The sequence below is a fragment of the Pseudoliparis swirei genome, chromosome 23 (genome assembly GCF_029220125.1).
Source record: "Pseudoliparis swirei isolate HS2019 ecotype Mariana Trench chromosome 23, NWPU_hadal_v1, whole genome shotgun sequence".
In the NCBI taxonomy this organism is placed as follows: domain Eukaryota; kingdom Metazoa; phylum Chordata; class Actinopteri; order Perciformes; family Liparidae; genus Pseudoliparis; species Pseudoliparis swirei.
In genome coordinates, this window is record NC_079410.1 from 21,412,338 (window position 1) to 21,440,220 (window position 27,883).

The 27,883-nt window shown below is 42.1% G+C and overlaps 2 protein-coding genes, 1 long non-coding RNA gene and 3 other non-coding genes across 7 annotated transcripts; 2 read left to right on the top strand and 4 right to left on the bottom strand.

Moving 5' to 3' along the window:
• Positions 1–3,580: 3,580 nt before the first annotated feature.
• trnat-cgu (transfer RNA threonine (anticodon CGU)) lies at positions 3,581–3,653 on the bottom strand. The gene has a single exon. It is a non-coding gene; the product is annotated as a tRNA-Thr (tRNA).
• A 3,518-nt stretch (positions 3,654–7,171) lies between these two features.
• On the bottom strand, positions 7,172–7,244 carry trnak-cuu (transfer RNA lysine (anticodon CUU)). The gene has a single exon. It is a non-coding gene; the product is annotated as a tRNA-Lys (tRNA).
• Positions 7,245–7,490: 246 nt separating this feature from the next.
• trnak-cuu (transfer RNA lysine (anticodon CUU)) lies at positions 7,491–7,563 on the bottom strand. Its single transcript has one exon. It is a non-coding gene; the product is annotated as a tRNA-Lys (tRNA).
• A 1,040-nt stretch (positions 7,564–8,603) lies between these two features.
• Positions 8,604–21,427, bottom strand: copz2 (COPI coat complex subunit zeta 2). 2 transcript variants are annotated; one of them, XM_056407201.1, is made up of 10 exons: positions 21,311–21,427; positions 16,840–16,908; positions 15,647–15,731; positions 14,910–15,001; positions 14,421–14,476; positions 12,893–12,970; positions 12,725–12,776; positions 11,432–11,470; positions 10,598–10,630; positions 8,604–9,629 (listed from the first exon to the last, which is right to left on the bottom strand). In XM_056407201.1, exons 1-10 carry the CDS (start codon positions 21,326–21,328, stop codon positions 9,582–9,584), a joined length of 570 nt encoding a protein of 189 aa, XP_056263176.1. In that variant the 5' UTR covers positions 21,329–21,427; the 3' UTR covers positions 8,604–9,581. The 2 variants fall into 2 exon arrangements, with proteins under 2 accessions (XP_056263176.1, XP_056263177.1); XM_056407202.1 differs by lacking the exon at positions 10,598–10,630 and having other exon boundaries at positions 21,311–21,419.
• Positions 16,917–20,172, top strand: LOC130188734 (uncharacterized). Its single transcript, XR_008830639.1, has 2 exons — positions 16,917–17,806; positions 18,382–20,172. It is a non-coding gene; the product is annotated as an uncharacterized LOC130188734 (long non-coding RNA).
• Positions 21,428–23,626: 2,199 nt separating the features above from the next.
• Positions 23,627–27,607, top strand: praf2 (PRA1 domain family, member 2). Its single transcript, XM_056406993.1, has 3 exons — positions 23,627–23,822; positions 25,190–25,407; positions 25,500–27,607. The coding sequence occupies exons 1-3, from the start codon at positions 23,644–23,646 to the stop codon at positions 25,637–25,639; spliced, it is 537 nt and encodes a 178-aa protein (XP_056262968.1). The 5' UTR covers positions 23,627–23,643; the 3' UTR covers positions 25,640–27,607.
• The last annotated feature ends 276 nt before the right edge of the window (positions 27,608–27,883 follow it).

A 27,883-nucleotide genomic window follows, 5' to 3' on the forward strand; every position in this document is an offset into this window, starting at 1 on the left:
GGCTTGAAGCCAACGTGTGTGTGTGTGTGTGTGTGTGTGTGTCTGTGCAAGGTGGGATGGCGTTTTAATACAGAGTGATTCATCTTGTCCAACACAGATGGCCAGATGGTGGCATGAGAGGCCCCTCGGCTCGCTCCGGCAGACCCGGGTCATATTTATTTAGTTCTTATATTTATTTGAGAAAGAGGCGATGAGGCCCAGCAGACGTCAGAGGCCCATGGGTGTGTTGTGTGTGTGTTTTGTGTTGTGTGAGGAGCGGCACGGAGTCCGGCGGCGAGGCGGCACAAGTCCGAAGATCACGCATTCGAGCTCCGGGTAGAATCCGGTCTGGGCCGGATCTGATCCGACGAGTCAAACCCACGAAGGTTTTTAGAAAATTGTATACACTCCATCTGTGAAACCCGTCCTGGAGGTCCCTGGAGGTCACTGGAGGTCACTGGAGGTCACTGTTCGGTTTGTTCTCAGAGAATTACGGATGCTTTATGGAGATTTTAATGTTGTTTAAATCTGCATTTGGGGTATTCTCTTTTCAAATATGTGCTCTCATAAATATAAATCTGAACATTTGATGAAGCGGGGTCAAAATTCTTGTTTCATTTCGTTGATTTTTGAGAGTCGAGGTCAAAGGTTTCTGTTATCTCCTTGTCTCCATACATCAGGAACACTGCTCGAATACAGCCACAACAAACCAGAACGTCTATATTGTAAACTTAAGACAACACAGGTGAATAGGGCTCAAATAAACCAGCCGGTCGATTACATACGTGCATTCAAGTTTTGCTGAGGTTATGTTCAAATATGCTAATTCGGCATTATCTAATGGTAACTTTTGCCGATTTTGTGTGTGTTGCTTTTCCCGTAGTCTGAACCGTATCAGTGAAGAATAAAACCCTCAAATCTCACATGTGACAGGGTTCTGTAGAGACAGGCAGGATGGTGTGTTTGTGTTGGTTCTGGTGGGCCAGATCCAGACGAGCCGGTTCCTCTTGTCTCCAGTCTTTGGCTCCGGCTACATATTTAACAAACAAACATCCATGTGGCATCAACCTTCTCCTCTGACTCTCCGTAAAAAAAAGGAAATAAGCCGTGAGTATGTGTGCTGTGGTGGTCTCTCTGGGTTTCCCGGGTTTCTGAGTCTCCCTGGAGATCTCTGGAGGTCGCCGAGGGCCGGCAGTCGCCTGCAGTCGCCGGCTGTCGGCGGCGGCGGCGACTCTCCTGCTGTCGCTTGACTCCGCGCGCGGTGTCGGGGGGGGGGTTGAAGGTGCTAATTCATTTCTACAGCCAGGCGTCCAGCTGGAGCCCGCCGGAGAAAATTAACACAATTACATTTCCAGCTCACATTAAAGGCGACGGCGTGCAGCCGCACAGCTGCGCCCCGATGGAGAGCCGTGACGTCAGGAACAACGCTCACGCTGCGAGGCGAGACAACGTCACGGGAACAGAGAGGGAAGAATCACGCAGGAGTCGCTGACGCTCAACCGGCCCTAAAGGCTCTCGGACCAGAACACTTACAGAACTGATTCAGGCCCAGAGACGCCTGAGAGTCCAGGAGCCGGAGTCACGGTGAACACCTGAACCACGGGGGCCACAGAGAGCTCCTGGTGTGTGTGAGGGGAGGTGGATGGTCTTAACCCTAACTCCTAACCCCTAACTCCTAACCCCTAACTCCTAACTCCTAACTCCTAACCCCTAACTCCTAACTCCTAACTCCTAACCCCTAACTCCTAACTCCTAACCCCTAACTCCTAACTCCTAACCCCTAACACCTAACTCCTAACACCTAACCCCTAACTCCTGACCCCTAACTCCTAACTCCTAACCCACCAACTGTGTGTGGTGTTGTTGTCTAAACCTAAATGTGTGTGTGTGTTGTTGTTGTCTAAACCTAAATGTGTGTGTGTTGTTGTTGTCTAAACCTAAATGTGTGTGTGTGTTGTTGTTGTCTAAACCTAAATGTGTGTGTGTTGTTGCTTTAACCTAATCGTCCATGGTTTTGTTCGTAGTTATTTTAGGCCCTAGAATAAAAGAATAGCGTGTGGTTTACAGGGGAATATATATATCGGCTAAATTAATATGTATTAACATTTTAAAAAACATTTGGTAGTTGAGGTGTGTTTCTTCTTCATAGTTTACCACCATCGGTCACTTCAAACCAAAGTGCAGCCCGTAGACAGGGAGGTCATTCCATCACTTCATTTAGGAAAACAATGACTCTCTTTGCACTGCAGATGACTGGCAAGTCTCTCTCTCTCTCTCTCTCTCTCCCTCCCTCCCTCTCTCTCTCTCTCTCTCTCTCTCTCTCTCTCTCTCTCTCTCTCTCTCTCTCTCACACAAGTGCCAGGTCTCTTTACCAATTTCATCCCCACCCACTCCTCTCTCTCTCTCTATCGCCGTCGACCTCTCTCTATCCATCTCTCAGCCCAGCCCACATTCGGTGTCATCACGACTGGGTCGGCCAATCACCGTGGAGGACAATTTATCACTGTCAACGGCTTGGCCAATCAGCAATCGCCTGCTGTATGCTAATCAACCCCCTCAGCCAATGGCACTGTGTGTGTGTGTGTGTGTGTGTGTGTGTGTGTCTAGGAAGTGAAACAGGAGACACTATGATGCCCGCCCATGATGTTTGATTGACAGGGCGAGAGGAAGATGAGGAGGTCGAGGCACAGAGAGAGAGAAAGGAAAAAGACTTCTGTCTACAGTGGGAATGACTCCTCACTGAGAGAACCTCACACACACACACACGCACACACACACGCACACACACACGCACACACACACGCCATCGGACACCAAATCAAACAGGGTGAGTCATGTTAAACACGACACGCCAGCTGACCCCAGAAATCTGTGCTCATACTCCTGATCTGATGAAAGCCAGATCATCTAGGTCGGAGATGATGATGATGATGATGATGATGATGATGATGATGATGATGACGATGACGATGACGATGACGATGATAACCTATTTATTTTTGTTGAGTTAGCACCAATTGAATTAATTTCCCCCCATATCTTTTCAATAGTTCAGTGACTAGACATGCCTCTACAGAGCAGGGCAGTGCAACAAGTGAGACGACCCCCGGTCAAAGGGCCAAGGGACCCGGTCTGCTTTGAGGACGAGTCCCTACGGTGGCCCAGGATGGACAAACCAAACACTGGCTTCAGAGTTTTGAGTTTTCGTGTTGGCCACCGTGGTCCCAAACCACATGGAGAAACCATAGAGTGTTCTGACTGCTATTCAGCGGGCCTCCATAGAAATTATTTTAAAAGGGTTTTCTTTATTGTTTTTACAACACTGAATCTAAAGTGAATGTAAAATGTATGTTTGTTTTCAACTGCAAAAGCAATGGATCTTCTTTACTCTCAAGACCCCTTTCTGACCCCAAATCACACTAAATACATGAATGAAAGACTAAATATATTAAATAAAGCTATCTTAAAAACCACTGCTCTACTGCGGATATTTTACCAAATCTATCTTAATTAATATATCAAACCATCTGTCAGCTGAACTCTCTATGAAGTGCTTTTCATTCCTCTATTCAACCAGTCTGATTCTATGTCAAAACATTGAAGCCCAACATGGGACTCGAAACCACGACCCTGAGATTACGAGTCTCATGCTCTACCGACTGAGCTAGCCAGGCAAAGACAGAATCTTTAGACAATAGACTGAAACTTCGTATTCATGAAAGCTGACATCTATTTTTCTATCCATCCTGGAGAGGGAGCCTCCTCTGTTGCTCTCCTGAAGGGTTCTTAACTTTTTTTCCTGTTTCTTCGGAGTTGTTCCTCATCCGATGTGAGGTCAAAGGTCAGGGGTGTCGTATGTATACAGATTGTAAAGCCCTCTGAGGCAAATTTGTAATTTGTGGTGTTGGGCTGTACAAAATGAACTGAATTGAATATTTATTTATGTCTGTATTTATGTGTCCACACGTATTTCTTAGGGCTGTGAAACGATTAAAAGTTTTAATCGGGTTAATCACAGGTTTCTGTGGATTAATCATGATTAATCACATATTACCGATATTCTCGGTATATTTTGTGAGAACATAGAGATTTATGACAAAAGACGGATATATACATTTATACATTCTTCTATACAATGGTGCTGCAACTCAGCAGTTATTTAGCAGTTTTCTTCCATATGGAACATTAATACATCTTCATCCTAAACAGAATGTTTAACCCTCCTGTTACCTTTCGGGTCAATTTGACCCCATTCAATGTTTAATGTCGGTGTTCTTTGGGGTCAATTTGACCCCAGGCTGTTTTTCACTGTGTCAAACATATAAGAAATATCAACTTTTTTATTTATTTAAAGGGCTATTTAGGTAGTCAACAAACAAACATAAAGTACCTCACACTTAAACTTGGGAAGCAATATTAATTCTAATAATTTTCTGGAGGTTTTAATTGCTGGGGTCAAATTGACCCCGAGGGTAAAATATGTTAGTAAATGTAAAGGTAACAGGAGGGTTAAACAGAACATTTGTCTCTTGTTTGTCAACCATTAACTCCACCATGATACAATCTAAAGGCCTCTAGTCTTCCTCTAGCAGCTGCTGAGGCAAACTGACTGTGTGGGTTTTCTTCATGAACTGGGCCGTGATGAAAGGGACGGCGGGGACACCGCTGCAAAGCTGAAACCTCACCGGCCCGGACAGGTGGACAGATTGACAAGTGACTTTTTTTTTGCTCGGTCTCGATGCGCGCGCACGGAGCTCTGTGGCGCGCGAGACGGAGATCGATAAGTGTTAACGCAACGCGAAGAGACAGAAATGACATGCTGCTGTGGAGATACGATCAACAACAGACGTTTAGTTTAATAAAAGAACAAAGACGTGCTATAGAGAACATGTCAGGGGGCGGGCCAATCTTTTTAATGTCAACACTACGCCGCGATCGACTGGCAGGTCGCGATCGACGTGTTGAGACCCCTGATCTACAGGAAGTAGAAGTCGTAACAAGGTTTCCGGAGGTGAACCTGCGGAAGGATCATTACCGATGAACAGACCGTCTGCATGAGAGCGGACAGAGTTCAGATTGAAGTGGTGGATTGGAAGCTCATTTTGCAAGTGACTTTTTTCGTCGATGTTGCGCTGCGCCGGCATCGGAGCTCTGCGGCGCGCGAGACGGCGATCGGAGTCGTGTTAACGCGACACTAGAGACAGAATGACATGCTGCTGGAGAGACGACCAACAACAGACGGATTGGAAGCTCATTCTGCGCATGCGTTAAATGCGGTAAAAAACAAAAACTAGTTAAACCTGTAATTTAATTAACTGAGTTAACGCGTTATTTTTCACAGCACTAGTATTTCTTCATTTATTTATGTGTCTATTTATGTATGTATATTTTAAATATATTATATTAAATATATATATTTATTTATTTATATACACACAATTCAAAATAAAATAATAATACAAATATAATTGTATTTCTATCGTGTAAAAAATGTAAACATATATATATTGTGTTTATATATATAGTTTAGCAATATATAGTTTCTATATAAATATGTATATATATAGTAAATATGTTATATGTACATACATATATATTTGTATATATATTTGTGTATATGTATATATATTTTTTTTTGTATATACATATAAATATATATATAGTCATATTACACATGTAATTGCAAACAATTCTGTCAAAAGTAAAAAGACACTGCTTTAGTTCAACGTTAAAGTTTTATTTAAATATTGTGACGGACTGAGGGACATGTACGCCTAACCTGTTATAAGTGTTATTGTGAGTATTACTGAGTTCAGGAGGTCAGTGAAAGTCTCATGACCTCTGTGTAGCTGTGGAAGCTGTCACTCACCTGAGCGACTTATGGGAGTGAAGTGGGATGTTGTTGTTGTGTGTTACTTGTGTGTGAAGCGAGTCTCTGACCGGGAGCTTACGAAGTAGAATGTGTTACGGTATTCACTGTTGAATGTTACATTCTGTGACTCAACAACAGTAGTATTTAGAATGTATAGAGAAGTACAGATAAGAACGCATAGTGATAAACACTGCTCCCCAGCTCATTTGCATACATCCATTATCAATACCGCTTATCCTCATTATGGTCGCGGGGGCGCTGGAGCCGATCCCAGCTGACATCGGGCGAAGGCAGGGGACACCCTGGACAGGCCGCCAGTCCATCGAGGGCACATATAGAGACTGACAACCATTCACTCTCACATTCACACCTATGGGCAATTTAGAGATCAATTAACCTGACGGCATGTCTTTGGACTGTGGGAGGAAGCCGGAGAACCCGGAGGGAACCCACGCTGCCACAGGGAGAACATGCAAACTCCACACAGAAGGACCGCCTCGACCGGGAATTGAACCCACGGCCCTCTTGCTGTGAGGCGACAGTGCTAGCCACTACACCACCGTGCAGCTCTTTTGCATACAATGATACATAAATACACGCATAAATAAATGAAGAAATACGTGTGGACACATAAAAAAAGGCATATATAATAAATTGAATAAATACAGAAATGTAGAAATAGATTTATTTAATGATGTCCTGTTTAGGTATAACTTATATTTATTTATTTATACATTTATTTAAGCATTTATTTTTGTATTGCTGTATTTATTCATGGATTTATTTATACGTTAGTAATTTTTTAGTTAAAAGCTCCTGTAATGAAAAACGATCTTCAGCATCTGTAATATGAATCGTTTCATGCAGCAGACATTGGGTCACTGCTTTACTTCTGGCATTGGGGAATTCCTGTCGGGTGTTCTTTCCCCTGTCAAAAAGTTGTAGCCCAACGTGGGGCTCGAACCCACGACCCTGAGATTAAGAGTCTCATGCTCTACCGACTGAGATAGCCAGGCTATGATGTCAGACAACTGGTGGTGGAATTTGACACTTTTCTTCCACTCTGCTGTTCAACAGACTCTGGAGGAAACCATGAAAGCTATTTCAGATCTTTTTGCAAGTTTTGTTGCACTCGCATTTTTACAGAATTCTTTTGTAAATATATAACTATAAATTCTTATATATAGCTGTGAAACACTGCTGCTCAATTTCTATGACATGTGCTAAAAAGCTCCTGTAAAGAAAAGAATGATATATCCATCGTGTGTTGATGTTCAATGTGAATATTAATATATGAATCTTTCTATGGACAAAAGCTGTAGCCCAACGTGGGGCTCGAACCCACGACCCTGAGATTAAGAGTCTCATGCTCTACCGACTGAGCTAGCCAGGCGACGATAGTATGAACCCGGTGGCAGATTTAAATATTGAAGCAGCGACATGAGACCTCCGGCATTTTGATGTTGGAGAAGATAAATCTTCAATATCATAAATTATTATATATAGCTGTGAAACACTACTGCTCAATTTCTATGACATGTGCTAAAAAGCTCATGTAAAGAAAAGAATGATATATCCATCGTGTGTTGATGTTCAATGTGAATATTAATATATGAATCTTTCTATGGACAAAAGTTGTAGCCCAACGTGGGGCTCGAACCCACGACCCTGAGATTAAGAGTCTCATGCTCTACCGACTGAGCTAGCCAGGCGACGGTAGTTCAAAGCCGGTGGGAGATTTAAATATTGAAGCAGCCCCATGAGACCTCCGGCATCTTGAAATTGGAGAAAATAAATCTTCAATATCATGTAAATTGATTTAATTGCATAATAACAATTCATACAGTTTCATGTTTTGTGGGTCAATACAAACAGAAGTGTATGATAAATAATCAGGATTGAGATGTAATACTACCAGACAACCACCAGAGGTCAGGGCATGCACATGAACAAACATCAGCAACGGGTCACGTGATCTGGACCGTCAGCAGTCGTCAAAATGACAGTTTTTTTATTTATATATGTAAAATGTTTGTTTATTATTATTATTCATTTATTCTCAACTCACTTTTTCTTCCAGTTTCTTGGCCTCCTCTTGACAATGCAGTTCGTTTCTACCACACATGTGTACTGAACATGGAATAAACATGTAATAACAAATCAACGTCATCACACAGGCCTCATGCATCAACTTACTGCAGGATATCATCTATTATGTTGATCTGCTCACGTGATGATGGGTTTATTGGAATTATTAATTTTCTTTATTTTAATGTGAATTACCGTTTCTTTTATCATCAGAATAAAATAAAATGTAAAGTGATCATTAGTAATTATTTTGAGCCTCACTTTTATTTAATTACTGATTCAGTCACATTAATGTATGTATCAGTAGTGGGGTATTTAATGATAATTTCTGAACATTTAAAACATATATAAATGAACAAATAGATCCTATATTTGCAGCCAAGCAATCACATTCCTCTGGAGGAAAACCAGAACGAACCATTGGCTGAGGGAGTACAGGCACGTGCTTTCCTGATGTTGTTGAGTCGACCAATAACATCCCTGACCACGCCCACGACATTGAGCTGCGTTGACAGGGTTCATGAGTATTCATTAGGGTCGTAGATCTGACTCCTGATTGGCTCATGGGCGCACATGGGGGAAATAAAATTGTACTTTTGACATTATTTGATTAATAAATTAAAACATATGAACAAAACCAACAAGAAAATTCATAAAGAATACATTATTGTTTTATTCTTTATTAAAGGTATTATCAATCTCACAAATAGTGGACAGACAAAACTACGACAACATGTTCCAACATCCAAATGTAACAAAATGTCTTTGGCGTTTTCTTCTTCTTATGAAATAATATCTATGAACATCTTTAAGTCTAAGAAAATAGACATTATTCTGTATAATCATTTTTTTTTCTTCCTTTCTAATCTTTACGGTCCCTTTAAGATCAATTATATGTACAACTATTCATTTAACTTCATGAGAAGCACGCCTTTTTTTACAGTAACATATTCCCTTCATACAAGGAGCTAACATTTATTTAGTGTCATTACATTCTTTTTAAATTAGCTTTATGTCGTTACATTTATTAAATTGAGAAATTCAGTGCATACATCGTTGTGTGTCTGTGTGTACTTATCACCAGTCCTGTCTCAGGACATGGTTTTTATTTTAATTTTATTGTAAGGGATATTCAGATTTTTAACTTGCATTTGCAGATAATATTTTTTTTGTGCCTATTCTTGGTTTCCAGATTGTCATTAAAGTTTATTACAAAATGAGTAGCACATGTGACATTTGATGTAATTTAAATGTCCAAAAAAAAGAAGCTGAAATACATCCATGAAATTCAGTTTTGAGTAAACGGGAGAGGAAGATCCTGCCCCGCCAAAATAAAAGGTGATAGATTCATGATCCTGGTGCTGATTAACTTGAAACCCAAGTTCTCCACATCCCCCTTCGGTTCCCCCGATGTCATTTGGCCTGATAATCGTCACACGCGTATGAATATTTGAGCCTAAATGAGTCCATTACATGTCGCACACACAATGTAACAAAATGCCATCACACAATAATAATAACAATCCTATCACTGCTCCATAAAGGTCAGACGTGTAACGACCCTTCCCTGAAGCCTTCTCCTTTTAAAAAATATAAATTAAATAAGCTTTGGGACTAAAGATGTTCCTTGACGATATCCGGGTCATTTCAGTATGGACCATTTGATCTGCTCCTTGGCCGACTGCAGAACCTGTCGGGAGCAGAAGAAGAAGAAGCACGGAGAAATAAGATACACGGCAGCACGATGACACGGAAAATAAAGTATATGTGGAAAAAGAATACCCCATAAAACTTAAAACTCATGAAATATGAAACTTAGTACAAATTGTGAATAACACAAATGTGATTGAGATGTTCGTTTATATCTTTTAGGAACTTGTTTGGTGCTGCAGTGCCACAGTTCACCCACTAGAGGGCAGACTAAGCACACGTTCAGAGAACTGGGCCCACCGTGTGGCGTTCAATGCCTCCATGTTGAAAGTATACAACAGTGACTAGAACAATACTGGTTACACAAACCATTACAATATTTTTAAATGAAAAATTATAACAATTTTATTATTTAAGGGAACTACAATACTATCGCATTATAGAAAGAGCCCTCTGTTGCTTGTATGTTTTATTTTTTTCAAAGTGAGCACTGAGGTTGCAGTTCCTCCTTTGAACAGCAGGGGGCACATGGAGCTCAGATATCATAGTGTTGGATCCTGGGAAATGCAGTCACATTAGTTCTACTGCCGCTTGCATCTCCTAACAGACACAGTGTTGTACACTGTATATAATATAGAAGTATCCTTTCTTTCTGCATGTAGCCTTTTATTAAATTTTTGTGTACTTTGTAATTACATTTAACTTTTTTTTTTTTACATATTCAACATATTTCTTGCAAATGAAAAAAAAAAATGACACTTGCGTGAAGTATTTTTTATTCCAGATCCCAAAAGAAGAGCCGCGTTTTGAATACAGTTTGTATTTGCAACACCAGAGGAGCAAGCATTCATTTTATTAAAGCTTATATATGAGAATGTGTGTGTCATGTGCCCAGAGATGTGACAGAACGGCATTTGTAACCAGGCGGTGGAGCGCTCCGGTATGGACGACATACACAATGTGTAGTGTGCACCGTGTGGAGCGGCTGTGCGGTTAGTAGAGACTTACGTTAGTGGTCAGCGCCAGTTTCTCTGTTATTTGCTGTCAGGGTTAAAAGCCAAAGAGAGAGAGAGAGAGAAACGCTTAGAGCATGCGGTAGAATTAAACGTGGCGCGAGGGTTCTCTGATCGGAGATGCAGTTCCACATTCGTCCAGAATTTTCAAGAAGTTATTGTTGACCCATGTAAACACCCATCAACCCATTCATTCATTCCCAGTAGAGCCTGTTAGTGCTGTCCGCTGCTTTGGAGCAGGAGCTAAGCTAGCTGCTGCTGCTGCGCCCGGCGCGCGGTGAGCTAAAAGCGTGACCATGCGGGGAATTTTCCGAAAAGGACGTCAAACTGCCGTCAGTCAGAGAACCCTCAGCTTCCTGCCGTGGGCGCCGTTAAACAAATGGCTCAAAGTCGTGTGAAGTTTGTTATATTACTGAGCAGCTTGTCCCACCTGTTCCCAGTGTTAGCGCTAAGCTATGCTAACGGCTGGCTGTAGCTTCATATTTAACCTACAAACATTAAAAGGTGGGATCAATCTTCTAATCCATCTCTTAGAGAGAATCTGAAGAAACGGCTCAAAGCGACCCTCTATTTCCAGCTAGCTTACTTTATGCTGTAGCATAAATGTACAGAAAGTACATATTAAAATGTTATCTTTAGCAAATATTTGCTTAAATGCCAACGCGACACATTCCCACCTCCGGCATCGGACAATTAACGGCCGGGAAACAAAAGCAAAAGCCTAAAGTATCCGTCTACACTACGTGTGTCTCTGAATGTGTGTGTCTGCATGAGCTTGTGTGTGTGTGTGTGTGTGTGTGTTTGTGAAATGCATGTGCGTGTGTGTTACCTGGGCCACGCTTTGTTCAGACAATGAGCTGTCATCCACCTGTAAAACAAGACGACATCAGTGTATTCATACGATACAAAAGACACACACACACACACAAACCGTAGGTAAGTGACATTCAAAGCTTAGCCAATCACAACTCGTATACGGGTTGATGGACGTGGCTCTATGGCGTCGAGCAGCAGAGTGGAAGATCACCCGTGTTTTGTTGCACTTATTGTTAATCTATAAAATAGCCTTCTGAGCGTACCGTTCATCTTGTGTTTTGTCCCACCCACACCAACTGCACCGATAACAACAAGGTAAACAATGCTACCGGAATACGTCAAATACCTTTCGGCTATAACGCAACTTTAAGCGACAAATAGTACTAACTCTGTGAGTATGCTACTGCTAGCTAGCTGTGCTAGCATACGTAACTTTGAGCAGCAAATAGCTCGTACTAACTTTATGAGTAACGTTAGCTAGCTGTGGTAAGGTTGGTAGCAAACTAACGTTAGCAAAACAGCGAGAAAGAAAAAAGAAAAAAATCAGCATAATCATTTAAATTAACGTTAGCTTGTTAACAACATTAGACTACGCAACTCTGTGCAGCAAATAGCTCATACTAACTTTATGAGTAACGTTAGCTCGCTGTGGTAAGGTTGGTAGCAAACTAACGTTAGCAAAACAGCGAAAAATAAAAAATAAATAATCAGCATAATCATTTAAATTAACGTTAGCTTGTTAACAACATTAGAATACGTAACTGTGCAGCAAATAACTCGTTCTAACTTTATGAGTAATGTTAGCTAGCTGCGGTAAGGTTGGTAGCAAACTAACGTTAGCAAAACAGCTAGAAAACAAAATAAATCACCATAACCATTTAAATTAATGTTAGCTTGTTAACAAGATTAGAATAAGTAACTTTGAGCAGCAAATAGCTCGTACTAACTTTATGAGTAACGTTAGCTAGCTGTGATACGGTTGGTAGCAAACTAACGTTAGCAAAACGAGAAAGAAACAAAAAAAGTTCAGCATAATCATTTAAATTAACGTTAGCTTGTTAACAACATTAGCATATCTAGACAACATTGGCAAACTAATAAGGGAAGTGAAAGTAATGGGCTGTAACGTTTACCAGCCAACTGTACAAGTCAGAGTTATATATTCAAATATTATGGTTGTATCTTGTGTGAGAGAGAGCGAGACACTGGTTCAAAACAAATTTTCCATTTGACTTTCCAACGATTCAAACCCAGAAAACAAATTGTTGCAATTGGTTGGTGAGGAGTGACGGACAGGTCATCTTACCCTGTAGTTGACCTTCTGTAGAACCTGCTGGGGGTCACTCTCCAGAATCACCCTTGCAACAGGATGAAAGAAAGTGTTATTACATGGTCCAGTTATTTTTTTTTTAAAGGAAAAAAGTATTGTTAATATGTAAACTAGTCGGAATTGTGCACATGATTGGTCTCTTACCCTCCATCGATGATTTCATCCACAATCAGGAACACGCCTTCCATGTTGTCCAGTAAACACCGCCGCTCCACATTCTTCCTGTGGAGAAAAAAACAAAAACAATCCCGTCGGATACTCTGGATCTGCCCAAAAATATAACAAAGTCAAATGTAACTAGAACGAGCACTCGGTAGAGCGCAAACCTTCGCATATCACAAGATTGGGCATTGAATTCTGAACATTTTGGCATTAGTTGCATGCTAATTGGATACAAATTGACCGCGCTATGACCTTTTCATGACCTTGGCCTTTGGCCCGATCAGTCCCAAAATCTAATCAAATGGTCCCCGGATAATAGCCAATCATCCCACCAAACTTCATGCGATTCGGTTTAATACTTTTTGAGTTATTAGAGTAATACGCATACAAATAAATAAATAAATACACGGCGATTAAAACATAACCTTCCGCATTATCAATACGAAGGTAATTAGGTCGTTAAAAAAGGAACGGTTTGACATTTTTAGGGGAGTGAGGGTGGTTCTCTCTCTCGTCAGATCGACGCCGGAGGAAGGGGTTAGGACCCGACTCGACGTCCTAGACGCGCCTCCGAAGACCACGGGACAACAACGTCTTCTTCAGTACAGCATGGTGTTCATTTAGTAAATGAGGGTCCACCATAAAGCAGGGCACGCTTTAGGGCGGGGCTACGAGGGGATTGAGAGGTGTCTGACGCTTAGAGGCGTACACGCCGTCTCTACTATGCATTCCAAAGATGGTAAACTTGAATGGGGACAAAAACAAGATGGCGACGGCAAAAATCCCCAAACTCAAGGCTTCAAAAACCAATGGGTGACATTTGATGACTCCGTCCACTTCCTGGGTTTTACAGATCTTTCCCTCGGGGAACAAACATTTCTGTTTATGTACAAATGAAACGAGGAGATGCTACCAGTCTTTATGCTAAGCTAGGCTAATCGCCTTCTGACGCCTAATGCAGAGAGGAACGTCAATCTTCTAAATGTCACTCGTCCCAAATTGTGTACTGTTCCTTTAAATATATCACAGGCCCATGCATCGTGTCTCCTGATCAATAATCGAGAGCATTGACCATTCAGCGGCGTCAACACTCCGATCTGGACATTTACATTTTGCTAAGCCTATTATCTTTCATACCGTTTCATAATATGAGCTCTCAAACGTCCCCGTCACACACACACAGCATCGGTTGCCATAGCAACTGCAGTTGACAATGAGGGATCCTGGTCACACACACACGTGTGTAATAAATATCTAAAAATAAGGGATGGGGTGTCATTGGATCGTCAGTCAGCTTCGATTTACATTTTTCAAAATAAATCACGATTCGCGATGATGATGAGGCTACACGAGGAGAATGCTCACACGCTGAAGGCGTCCGCCATCACAGCGACGTGATTGCATTTCTTGTCAATGTTATTTTGTTGTTGTTGTTAGATGTAAAAAGCCCTTTATGACAATAATTCTCTTTCAAATCATGCAACTCTTTTATTTATTTAACAGTACATACCTGAGGATCTGACTGAGGGACTCAAACAGGCAGCTCAGCACCGACACCAGCATCAGCTAGAGAGGGAGGGGGGGAGAGAGATGGATTCATTAATGAGGGGGGGGGGGGGGGTTGTGGTCACAAATTGAAGAACAAGCTCAAAAAGGACACATTTGATCTGTACAGTCAGCATCAAATTAGTTTTTGGTTTGTAGAATACTGACGTATTTGTGGCAAGTTAATTAATCAATTAAAATATATCTTCATATATTGAAAGCTATAGTATCTTGAGAAACTAGACTATAGAATACACAACTTTTTTTTTTTTTAACTAGCCCAGTGTTGCCAACTGTCTTCTAAAGGAAAGACGGCAGCACTGGATGATAATTAATAGATTATAATAGATATTAGATCAGGCAAATGGACGCACACCCTTTCCCATGCCAGAGCTTTCCTCCAGATTAAGTGACTGAGCCTTTATTTTGAAAAGCAAGTTAAAAAGGTCCCTACCTCGTTCTCCTGAGCGCTTCCCACCACATAGAAGAAGAGATCGATGCTGCTCTTGTAGACCACGGTCATCCCCTCCACGAACGCTATCTCGTCTACGGAGAGAGGATGGAGAGAGGGATGAGAAAGGAGGACAGGAACACCTCTCCTTTTAATTCACACAAAGACTTAATTCTATTCCAAAAAAAGAAAAAAGCGATAAGCGACAGGATGATAGTCACAAGGAGGGAAGGAGAAAGGGGAAAAAGGAAGGATGAGAGGAGACAACAAAGAGAGGGGGCAGAGAAGGCAAAGGCAGGAATCTGAGAAGGGCAAGGAGGGAGGAGAAGGAAGGAGTCTACAGCAGTTGAGAGAGGGAGGAAGGAAAGGATGGGGGGAAAAGAAGGAAAGGAAACGCAAGTAGAAGCTGAGATGGAGGGAGAGAAGGGATGCTTTAAGGAAAGGGGGGAGCAGGACAAAGGGAGGATGAGGCGGGAGGGAAGGAGTAGGGATATAGCATGACTCGGGAGAAGAGAAGAAAGAGGGGAGAGGAGAAGAGAAAAGGAGGAATGAGGGAGGAGTCTGTGAACAAAAGGAGGAGGAGGAGGCCTGGGGCAGAGACTCAGGTATCAGCTGTGTGAAACTTGGAAGGAATGAGTGCAGAAAGAAAAAAAGTAAACACACACACACGAACACACACACATTTTAAAAAGTGAACGGGGAATTAAAAAGTCTCCGTTCTGGAATCAGAGGAAACGTACTGTCGGCCTTGTGCGTCTTGTTGAAGACGTTCCTCTCAAAGTTCTTCTGTTCCTTTATGGAGGGGTAGAGCTCGCGGTCGTAGTACTGAAACACACACACACACACACAGGAATGGGTTTCATTGTGCGTGGATACTGGACAGGGTTAGTATGGACTATGATAATCACCATAATGACTAAAATTCTAATTTATTAAACATAGTCATAAAAAAAATTCTTCAAACATCCAACAGCGTACATTTCCATTATTAACTCTTGTGATGTCGAACACACAGGATACAAGAAGATGAAGGAAAGTTACCATATTTGGAATTAGTAGAGACACCGTATATGACTGATAGAGACCCGTCAATCACCCTGTAGCCCCGCCCCTAAAGCGTCCTCTGCTTTATGGTCTGTGTGACTGTAAATTACCATAAAGTACTAAATGATGACATCATGCTGTATAGAAGAAGACTTGAAACTAGAGACTGAGACATAAACTCATGTTTACAATGTTTACTGAGGGAATACATCGAAAGAAGTAGAGTCACTATATAGACTTCTATACAACCAGAGGAGTCACCCCCTGGTGGTCAGTAAAGAGAATGCAGCTTTAACAAATGAAGCATATACTTCTATACAACCAGAGGAGTCACCCCCTGGTGGTCAGTAGAGAGAATGCAGCTTTAACACATGAAGCATAGACTTCTATACAACCAGAGGAGTCGCCCCCTGGTGGTCAGGAACGAGAATGCAGCTTTAACACATGAAGCATAGACTTCTATATAACCAGAGGAGTCACCCCCTGGTGGTCAGTAGAGAGAATGCAGCTTTAACACATGAAGCATAGACTTCTATATAACCAGATGAGTCGCCCCCTAGTGGTCAGTAGAGAGAATGAGAGTTTAAAGATGCTTCGACATTAGTTCACTGTGCAGAACCGGAGGTTGCTGCCTGGTTGAACCACAGAAAGGAACTTCAGTACTAAGCAAATTGAAACGGAGCCATTCCTTTAAGATAAGTTATAACTCCCCATTTCATCCGGGTTCTACCATTCGAAACTCTAATGGGGCTTTAAAGAGTCTTTCTGTGGACGTTTTGGAATAAACAAGCCACAGCAGGGGGGGTTTCCACAGTGGATGAGATACTTGAAGTGCTTGTTGGGATGGTCCGCAGTGCGTGATCAGGGTTAAGGTGAGCTTTCCACTTACCTTTGATAGAAGTCTGTTGCCATCATTGTCAAGAATGAAAAGAGCTTTCACCGTGTACAGGGAGGGTTCCTGCAGCAACACACAGAGAGAACATCTTCAATATGTCAGCGTTGCCGAGTCACCTCAGGAAGGCCGGGAGAGGTCTCGCCTTAGCAAACGGAGAACGCATCGGACCAGTGTGTCGCCTTAGGGCAGGGGTCAGGAACCTTTTTGACTGGGAGAGCCATAAAAGCCACATTTTTCTAAATATATTTCATTGAGAGCCATATAGTATTTTTAACGTATAATAAATTAAATATGTCTTGCTGTTAATGAGACTTCTTGTGCTGCATGAGACAGAATGACATGCTGCTGTAGAGATGATAAATAACAGACGTTTAGTTTAATAAAGGAACAAAGACGTCTTTAAGAAAGGGACCTTAAATTACTTCTGCTGTAATCTGGCGCGATAGAGAAAATTACAGGGGGGCGGGCGGAGAATTTTTTTTTTTTAACTCAAACTCAAAAGAGCCATATGCCGTCACCGGAAGAGCCATAGGTTCCCGACCCCTGCCTTAGGGTTAAGCCTTTTTCCAGAAACACCCTGTACACACAGGAGCCGCCCAGTCCGACAACCTGCAGACCTTTGTGCTTTTGTTTGGTCACCGGTCGCTTGGTTTTATTTACCAGCCGTGGAAATGCTAAAAGACGTTGTCCAGTATCCGGATCGCTCACTCGTCCGTCCGTAGTGTTTACAGCCCCGAGACAAAGTTCTGTTATGCACTGACTAGCATAGATTCACAGTCAGAGTGTATCACAGAACTTAGACCAGGAACTCGCACAACATCCGCCGTACAATCTTCCGAGCTCGCATTACCGTGGTTTGCAGGGGAGGATGAAGACGCCGAAGAGGACAAAGCTGCATTTGTATCAACCACCTTTCGTTTCAGGCAGCACACCGGTCAGATGATGGCAGCACTGGGTCGAGGTGGGTGTACAATTGCGTTTGGCAATAGAGAAAAAGACATTTTATGATCTTCATTTATAAAGTAACTCTGTATTTCAGACTTTGGTCCAATGTCTTCTGAGCTTTGACAAAGACATTATTACACTGAGGCCTACAGAATCTAGTTAGATTAGGACTTTAAAAACGCAAGTAAGGCGTTGGTAATGTGTTCGATTAGGGTCTGATGCCTAAACCAAACTTTAGTTTTGCAACTTGATGTCGTGCTGAAAACATGTTTTGCATTTCATAGTTTCAACTCTTAAATTGTCGCACCAAACAGACTTTTTTCAAAAGGGAGTCCTTGTTTGAATAGAGGACACGTTGCTCTTGAATGGATTATTAAAATGTAAATTATTCTCACTTATGTGCTAACATATTTATTCATTTTACCTCCTAGAACCCCGAGTAACCACGAATTGTATTCAGTATTCTTTTGATCAAATGTGAGGTCGAGCATATAGTCCGTATAACAGCACGCTAGTTTTGTCAGTCGCACTTCAGCAGTAAGTACTAACGGGTTAACATTTATAATTTACACGTCTGTACTTTATACCTAGGCAACGTTTAAACTTCCAAACCACCGGTGCAACCGGCTGCTGATCCCACGTCCTGCCCTGTCCTCGGGGGAGCGTCTCTTCACATGGGATGACACGCCTCCCCACTAACGGCATATTGTAAAAGTCACATAGTTGGGAATAGCCTGTGGGACTTTCTATTGCAGGAGGGACGAGTCCTCCGAGAAGACTCCGGGAAGCTTATTTGACAAACTGCAAGACTCTCGCTCAACATGGCGAGCTACATGCCGAGCACGTCGAAGGAAAGTGTCCGTTTGGGTCAGACAAAATGATTTTCTCTGGGCTGGGCCATTTGTAAAGTGGGTCACGGATTCAGACAAAACCAGACGACCAATCTAGACGTCTGGAGACAACGATAAACATCAAACTTCTGGCAAATTTGGACTTGGCAGTTGTGTCGACTGCAAAATCGGATTTGCTTTTGGACGCGACGTACGAGCCGGACATCTTCTACAGATTCAGCCGACACCGTGATCCAGTTTCGTAGACAGTGGCCGCAACCTGTTTCACGTTTCAGAGGAAGCGTGTTATTACACGATGCAATGAAAAGACTTTCAGACGGACATTTCGTTCTTCCATCTGGTTGCCAAACGACACAAAACTGGAAGACGCCTTATTCTTCCAAAGTGAATGGAGAGAGAGAGAATACACTTATTCCCACTTATTTTCGATGAGTTTTATGAGAAGATGGCCTCTCTAGTCTTCCCTCATTGTAGGGTCTGACATAAGTGAAATAATCGAGTTTCACTGCATTCGTATGCGGTCGTCCGTTTTGTAGAGAAGAAGAAAATGTTAAGTCCAACGCGATTGGTCAAAATTACTCAGACTACAAATGAAGACCAGAACGCTTCAGATACCTGAAGCTAGTCCCGCTGCACGCAGATTGTGCATTTCATATATAGACGTCCGTTTGTAGAGATTACGCTTCTGCTTAAATATTAAATGTGTAGCTTGAGCCAGCAGCCAATTAGATTTGTTAAAACTCGAAACCAGGACAGATTAAGCAAACAACATCAGATGAGCTTTAGACATGCATCCGGGAGATTCACTTACCTTCGGACAGCGCTAGGCTAACATTAACAGTCTTTGTGCTAAGCTAAGCAACTACGAGCTAGATATAAATATACCGGGCAGACATAAGTGGTGTCAACCTTCTTGTCCAACTCTTTGCAAGGAAGCAACTTAAGAAAGTTTTTAAACTATCATTCATATATATATATACATATATATATATATATATGGAAAATACAATACTGTAGGTGATTAATTCGATGACCCAACAGTTTGTGTATTTTCTCAGAATAACTGCAAATGAATACAACGCTTTGTACCAGATGTACTTGGATAACACCGATTGCTATTTTTCTCACCAGCCCATGAATGCAGCATTGTTGTTGCTAACGGATGTAAAAAAAAATAAAAAATATGGATAAACTCCAAAATGAATTCAATTTGACGATGTGCTGTCGGTGCACATGATGCAAGTGATTCATGAGGATATAAAGATCATTCAAATGAACATGGTCGAGGATCTTAATGATTTTCATTTTACATCATTGTGCTTGCCTCAAAAAAACTGCATGTCATATTTTATGTCTCTTATTCATTCATCCTCCAAGCTTTTTATGGGTCACTTTCCTTTTATTTTATATTTATTTTTATGTTTTTTAACGTATTACGACATTGTTTTTCGTTAGTATTGGCACATATTTTTAAATGGACAATACTAACCTGTGATCTGGGCAAATAACATGTGTTCAGGATTTCTTTCAATTGTTTACTAATATTTGTCTGCACCAACGCATCACTAATGCTGCGTTTACAGACAACTCGGAACTCGGAACGCAGGCTGTGAAACGGTAAACTATCAACTAAAAAAAAGAAACGTATAGTACGTTTTCCTGCATTTAATTCAAACAATACATACCGTCGTGAAACCTGTTCTGCATTTAAATTTAAATGAGTATATATGCAAAGACTCTGTACACATCAGTTAGGCTCGGACTCCTGGAACACTTGGAGTTAGGAACACAAATGAGGAAATCCCGATCTCCAACTTTAACCTGAACGCAGCATTGGAAACCATAAACACTGTGTGTTTGTAACATTACTGGGTGTTTTGAAGTAGAGTTTCACCACGGATCATATCTGTGAGAGGATGATAAGTTACATATCGGTATAGTTGTCACTGTGAACTAGGAGTATTATCATGGATGTAGAGTACAAGGTAAATACACAAGTACAATGGAGGTACTTTAGAAAATACTTTTCAATTTACTTTACAGCACTGATGGGAGGTTGACACGCGGGGGCAGAGAGAGAGAGAGAGCGAGGGAGAGTAAATAGTGCGCAAGGCAAGGGGGGGGGGGGGGGGAGAACAGTGGACGTGGCACCTACTCTGAGTTACACGTCAACCATTCTGGAGCGGACATTTAAACACACCACGCACGCACACACACACGCACACACTCCGAGAAGTGTGTGACAGCTGGCGGGCTCAAACAGAGTTAAGTTACCCTCCCCCCCCCCCCCCCCCCGGAGCCGACTGGTTGTTGAGAAGAAGAAGAAGAAATAATAAAACTAATGTCTTTTAGTCCCGCTGCCGCGAGTACATATCGGGCATGTGCGCGCGCGCGCGTCCGTCATCGCGTGACACGATGCATTTAAAAAATGACTCAAACCCCGGCTCCCTGATTTATGAACGACCTGTCTCGATCACTCCTCCTCCCCCCCCCCTCTCCAGTATCTCGCACCTCCGAAACTGCCATATAGTGCAACAAATGGTCCCGTGCGCAAATAAAAGAGAGCGCAAACACCGAAAAAAAACCTAATGAATAACACGCACACGTTTGTCCGAGGGGACCTGAACCGACACCACGAAGCTAGAAGGCGCGAGGGCGCAACGGCTCACCAGAGTCGCGTCGTCCATCGCCGCCGCCGAGCCGCTCGCTGTGTTGACGTGGACAGCGCTGCGCTGTCACACCAGGAGCGTCGCTTACCGTCGGCTTTTTCTTTTTTTTCCTTCTTCCTGCCGAGGAGCCGCCCGCGCGCGCTCCCGCCACCCGCAGCAGCCAACCGGATAACAGCCACAGGAGCACGAGTCCACACGGCGGAGCCTCAACGCAACGCGCGCCCCCGAGAAGCCGATTGCTACTTCCGGGTTTTCCTTCCTTCGCTCTCTGGCTTTTCACAATAAGAGTCTTTGCGCTGCTCCCTTTTCCGGAAGCCGCCGTGACGTCCACAGCTCGCCGTGGTGTTCAGATTAAAGCGGTTGAGACTCAACATCTGTATTTGTAGACAAACAGTTAACGTTATTATTAATATTATTAACAATATTAGCATTGTTATCATTATTATCACCTTTATTTTCCGATTACAAAAATGTATCAGCAAACCAAAAACACATTGAGTGACCTCGACCTGGGCACTGTTTATTTTGTATTCAATCCCACCTACACACAAATTCAATCCAATTCAGTTCATTTTGTATAGCCCATTTTCACAAATTAGAAATTTGCCTCAGAGTGCTTTACAATCTGTACACATACGACATCCCTGACCTTTGACCTCACATCGGATCAGGAAAAACTCCCAAACAACCCTTCAGGGGGGAAAAAGGGAAGAAACCTTCAGGAGAGAACAGAGGAGGATCCCTCTCCAGGATGGACAGATGTAATAGATGTCATGTGACCAGAAGGAATCAATATACACAAATTAAAACACAGTAACAACACAATCAATGCTCATTGTTGTATATTAATCCGCCTCAAAACATAGTCAAGAACAAATGCGATAATGCAACAAGGTTGTGTGGTTTTTTTTAAATCAATATATTTGAGAGGAGTTAGTTTTCTGGTCTGAGGAACACAGGCTGTAGTGAGGTCAGAGGTGGAGGCCCACTCACAGACTGTTGGTGTTGGTCTTGTCGTGGGATTTGTTGATACCGAGGAGAATATTGAAGAACAAAAAACCCTTATAGTTTAATTAAAAAATAAAATACAATTCCCAATACAACATGGTAATAATAGCATGTTTTAGTCTCCTCTAATAACTGTGTTGTTGTTATTGTTTAGCAATAAAAATACTTACATTCATTGGAAAGAGGGGGTGCTGAGGAACAACCTCAAGTTACCTCCAGGTCACAACAGGAGGGCTTTTTGAGCTATAACCAGGAGGGACGTTTGGGGTCAATCAGTACCTGGATCAGTGGGATTGGCGGGCTTTCTGACCAAGGTGTGCCGGGATCAGAAAGAAAACCCCTGTGATCTCTGAGGTGTCCACCACTCTCCAAAGCTTTATCTCACGCCTCGCTCCCTGGGATTCAAAACCAGGAGATCAGGGCTGAATTTAAAGTCAGTTCAATTAAAGATGTTAGAAACCGAAGTTCAAGAGTTCAGTATCCTCAGTAAAGATATGTGAAATATGTGAAATTAGAATCGTCAACTAACAAAGCAACTACATTACTTTTTGATGAAGAGATAAAATATATTACAAATGTTAAGTTCTGGTCAGTTCAACACAGTCACCTAACTTGAGACTACAGAGGATGACGTGCGTTGCTGAGAATTTCTCCTTGACAGTAGTTGGATTTGCTCCCCATCCTTTAGGAAGACAATAGGATGAAAACAATATTTGCCTTGATGCTGCCTGGGTTTCACTCTGAGGAGTTCTCAATCCCTAATGTATTGTTTAAAATTAAGTTTGACGAATTATTCAGACAATTGAAATATAATTTCCCTGAATTTCCTGAAATACATGGTGGTATTTATTATAATTATTTATTGAAAAATATGATTGTATCTTTAATTATATGTGTTATTCACTGTTATTTTGTTTCATTTGTTTATTTATGTATCGTTTATAATTAAGTTTGACGAATTATTCAGACAATTAAAATATAATTTCCCTGAATTTCTTGGTATTTAATTGTATCTTTAATTACATGTGTCATTCATTTTTATTTTGTTTCATTTTTGTATTTATTCATTATTCTTGGTTGTATTTTGTTATTCTTATTATTAGGTATTTTCCTCTTCATTTATTAATTAATTAATCTATGTATTTATCTAAGTTGAATTCACTTATTTTAGGCTTGTATGTACGTGTCAGACTGATGAGACGAGGAGTTATAATAAGATAATTAAATAATTAAATACGAGTCCCCCACTCCCTCCCTCGTTCGCTCACGCCCCCTTTTCCCCGCGGCGCATTCTGGGTAACCGAGTTCCCCACCGCCTAGGAAAGATGGCAGGCGTGCAGCCGCCACCCCTCCGCAGCCTGGACGATTTCCTCCTGGGCTCGGCCCGGTTCGCCGCGCCCGACGTGCGCGACCTGGACCGCTGGAACAACCGCATCGTGAACAACCTGCTGTACTACCAGAGCAACTACCTGGTGTCGGCGCTGGGCCTCCTGCTGCTGGTGGGGTGAGTTCCATTCCCTGACGTGGTCACCCAACCCGCCCGCCCCCCCGTACCCTCTCCGTATCTCTCGTAAGGAACAGACCGGACCGGGTCGTCTAGTAAACAGTGGGACGTCCTCTTCCGACATGACACGTGAACGCACCGTTTACCGGAGAAGAGAACAGGCTGGCGGCGGCTAGCCTTTGTTCTTATAGCATATCAGTGTTAAACAGTAGATTTAACGACAGTAAAAGTACCGTAATACCAGTATTAACGTGTAAATATACTGAAAGAACCTAAAGTAAAGTTAGAATAAAATTATGCAGAATGTCCCTTTTTCCAGAAGGACATTGTTGTTCTAAGTAGTGATGCCTTCACGTGTTCTTCCCTGCCAGCTGTACTGTGTGTCTACTGCATGGTCAGGCTCAGTCATGATTTATTGTTATCAATAATGACGTGCCATCGGATATGTGTTGAATTATGTATCCAAACCTGCAAAGTAACTAGTAACCGGGGTTATCAAACACATGTAGTGCAGACAACACTTCAATATTTGCTTCATTCTCTCTACTGACCACCAGGGGGCGACTCCTCTGGTTGTATAGAAGTATATGCTTCATGTGTTAACACTGCATTCTCTCTCCTGACCACCAGGGGGCGACTCCTGGTTGTATAGAAGTATATGCTTCATGTGTTAAAGCTGCATTCTCTCTCCTGAACACCAGGGAGCGACTCCTCTGGTTGTATAGAAGTATATGCTTCATGTGTTAAAGCTGCATTCTCTCTCCTGAACACCAGGGGGCGACTCCTCTGGTTATATAGAAGTATATGCTTCATGTGTTAACGCTGCATTCTCTCTTCTGACCACTAGTGGACGACTTCTGGTTGTATAGAAGTCTATTTAATGACTCTTCTTCTCTCTTGGTTTACTCCCTCAGTAAACATTGTAAACATGAGTTTATGTCTATAATCTGGAATAAAATGTACTTTAATTCCACCGTGTGACTCGGTGATTTTACTAGCTTCAGGACGAGTTCACGTGGGATTCTTTTTTAACTTTTCATGTGGCATTTGTTGACGACAACAAACGCCACAATGTCACCCGGTATCTCCAAAGCTTCCGCGTGTTGGTGTCAGGATCTGGACTTTTTGTGTCTCGTGTCCTGTTATATATTGAAGTCCCCGTCTCTCATGTTTCCCTTCACTTCCTGTCCCTGATTGTTTCCACCTGTGTCTATAAACCCTGTTTTTTCTCATTCCCCAGTGTTGGTTCCGGTTTAGATCCCTGTGATTTAGTTTGATTCCTCGATTTAAGGAGAGCGGAGTTTCTTCGCGTTGTTTGCGTTCGTCACGTGACGCTCGCTCAACGTGTCTTTTCCATTGTCCCTCAGGTATTTCCGGCCCCTCCAGCTGCTGGTGGGGGCGACGGTGGTCACCCTGCTGTTCCTGGGCTTCGTCTGGGTCGCCGAGAACCGAGCTCCCGTTCGCCGCTTCCGCAGAAACCACCCCACGGTCTCCGTCCTCGCCATCCTCTCGGCCAGCTACCTCTTTGTGTCGGTGCTGGGCGGCGTGGCCGTGTTCCTGTTCGGGATCGCCTTCCCCGTCCTGAGTGAGACCCGAACGCATCGCATGCGACGCCGAACGTGTCCCGGCCGAAACGCCACTTCAGAGTTCATGTTCTTCTCTTCTTTGTCTTCTCAGTGGTTCTGGTCCACGCGTCGGTGAGGCTGCGCAGCCTGAAGAACAAGCTGGAGAACAAGCTGGAGAGCATCGGCCTGAAGAGGACCCCCATGGGACTCCTGCTGGAGGCCCTGGGACAGGAGCAGGAGGCCGGATCCTAGGGGGGGGGTGAAGAAGAGATGTCTGGAAGAGCAGAGGAAGAGATCCTTACTGCGAAGGAGGTAGGAAGGAACACATGAACTAACCGGAACAACCTGGGGAGCCGACTGATGAAGAGGTTGGAAACAAAAGGATGAAGTCATCACTGCCGATGTGCACCTCTGTGTACTGAACACATTGCATTTTAGTCTCTTAAATTGTTGTCTTTAATCTTTTATGATTTCTGCCTTAAAAACTCGCCTTAATGTGATCAGCGCCAATGCTTTTGAAATATTGTTACATGAATATTATTATATTATTTCAGAAGTATTTTCCTCGACATCTGATTCTGTTGTTCCTTTTTTTAATGTATAAAATCTTTAAATAATTCAACTTTCTCTCTACACCTGTGAGCAGTATGACTTGCGATATATAATATTATTTCGTAATATTTCTTTCTCCCATAATTTTGGACTTTTTTTTCATAATTTAACAGCACCTTTTAAAAAAATAAAAATTGACTATATTTTATTGTTATTAAATCCCGCCCCTCCCCCACCTCTTCCCACTGTGGCCCGAATACACAGCGGCCTGATTTCCTCTTCCTCGTGTACTTCCTGCTTCCCGCTTTTTCATGCCCTCCTCATTGCAAATGTTTCGGGATTATGTCACAACAATCACCCAAAAGCATTTAAAATAATCCAATAGTCCAATTAAATATTTAAACAAAAAGAAAAAAGTTTACATGCTCATCAGTCCGTGGTTTATGAATACTAACATGCAAAATACGGTGAACATGCTGAACAATGAGTTTCAGTATGTTAGCATTGTCATTGCGCGCATGTTAATGTTCCGACATTAGCTAGAATAAAATGTTGTTGTAGGTCTTCTGCAAACCACGAATACGTTGAACGTTGATGTTCCTGACCAACAAAAATGTGCTTCATATTAATATTTCGGCATATCTGTATGTCAACGAGACTTCTGAAGCTGCATTCTTAATGAAGGCTCAGTAGAAGACCTTTAGTTCTGGTTTTCACTTGAGACATGAACGCCGGCCTCCTGTGTGACAGCCCCGTGTTCGACCCGCCAGACAGCCCAACATTTATTGACAATGCAGCTTCGTTGAATGGAAAGGTCATTTCTCTGCGACCGGGCTGAAATGCAACCTCACAGCATTGCGGAAGTCTTTTAATCTTGTTATTTATTGATGAATATTTATTCATCATGAAGAGTGACTGAGGAGTCCACAATGACCACCAATAAGCATCCCAATGCTTGGTTCCTTGCTTTGTAGACATGTAGGACAGCTGTATTTTATTTATTCGTTTAACCCCCTAGTGTTGTTTTTAAGCTAATGCACATTTAAAAAAGTATTATTTATGAAGGTTTATGGCTCATGATTGTGTAGCCGAGATGGAAAGCTGTTGTGGGGACGCTGCATTGTGTTGAACCCAACGTATGACATGTTCTATCCACCGGTAGGCGATAACTTTTCTCTGCATTCCTGTATTCCTTCAGTATTATTATTTGTTTCACATACAGATTATTTTCTGTTTAATCCAAGTGTTTCTTTTTCTTTCTACCGTATTACGGGCAAAGCATTTATTGAGATGCAGAGGATGCCGGCTTTTGCTTTCACGTGTGACTATTTCATTATTAATCGAATGAATCCAAAAAATGTGTTTTGGTTTTCCTCATATGTGCCATTGAAGTGTTTATATTTGTCCTGTAGTTGTATTTGACTCTGAGCAGAAACTAATGCTCTCTGGTCTACTTGAAGGATTTGTAAATGAGTAGAATGTAAACGTAAGGAGGTCCGTAACTCGATTCATGCAGCTAATGATTCTAAATGTTCCGTCTTGCCTTCCATTCAGATAAATGTTTGAATTTTCAACCTCCAATACCATGTTTTTGACTGTTTTGCCAAAAGCTGATGATTACATGCATTTCAACCTTCTTTTCTTTCTAAATAAAACAAGTATGCCGTACAGTAGTGTATCTGGACTACCTCTGTATCTAGCAGCTAGCTGGCCAAACGCAAGAACTTACACTCACTCAAATCTCCTAATAAATAAATAAAAATATATATATATATACACTACCGTTCAAAAGTTTGGGGTCACTTAGAAATGTCTTTATTTTTTCAAAGAAAAGCACTATTTTTTCAATAAAGATAACATTAATCAAAAATATACACTATACATTGTTAATGTAGTAAATGACTATTCTAGGTGAAACGTCTGGTTTCTAATGAAATATCTCCA

What these genes read in the sequence shown, in the direction of transcription:
- praf2 (XM_056406993.1), top strand. Translation starts at nt 23,644, where the DNA reads ATGGCAGGCGTGCAGCCGCCACCCCTCCGCAGCCTGGACGATTTCCTC. An exon ending in GGCCTCCTGCTGCTGGTGGG is followed by an intron (nt 23,823 to 25,189) that starts GTGAGTTCCATT and finishes ATTGTCCCTCAG; the next exon opens with GTATTTCCGGCCCCTCCAGC. An exon ending in GATCGCCTTCCCCGTCCTGA is followed by an intron (nt 25,408 to 25,499) that starts GTGAGACCCGAA and finishes TTGTCTTCTCAG; the next exon opens with TGGTTCTGGTCCACGCGTCG.
- copz2 (XM_056407201.1), bottom strand. An exon ending in GCAACAGACTTCTATCAAAG is followed by an intron (nt 15,732 to 16,839) that starts GTAAGTGGAAAG and finishes TGTGTGTTTCAG; the next exon opens with TACTACGACCGCGAGCTCTA. An exon ending in GAAGCGCTCAGGAGAACGAG is followed by an intron (nt 14,477 to 14,909) that starts GTAGGGACCTTT and finishes CTCCCTCTCTAG; the next exon opens with CTGATGCTGGTGTCGGTGCT.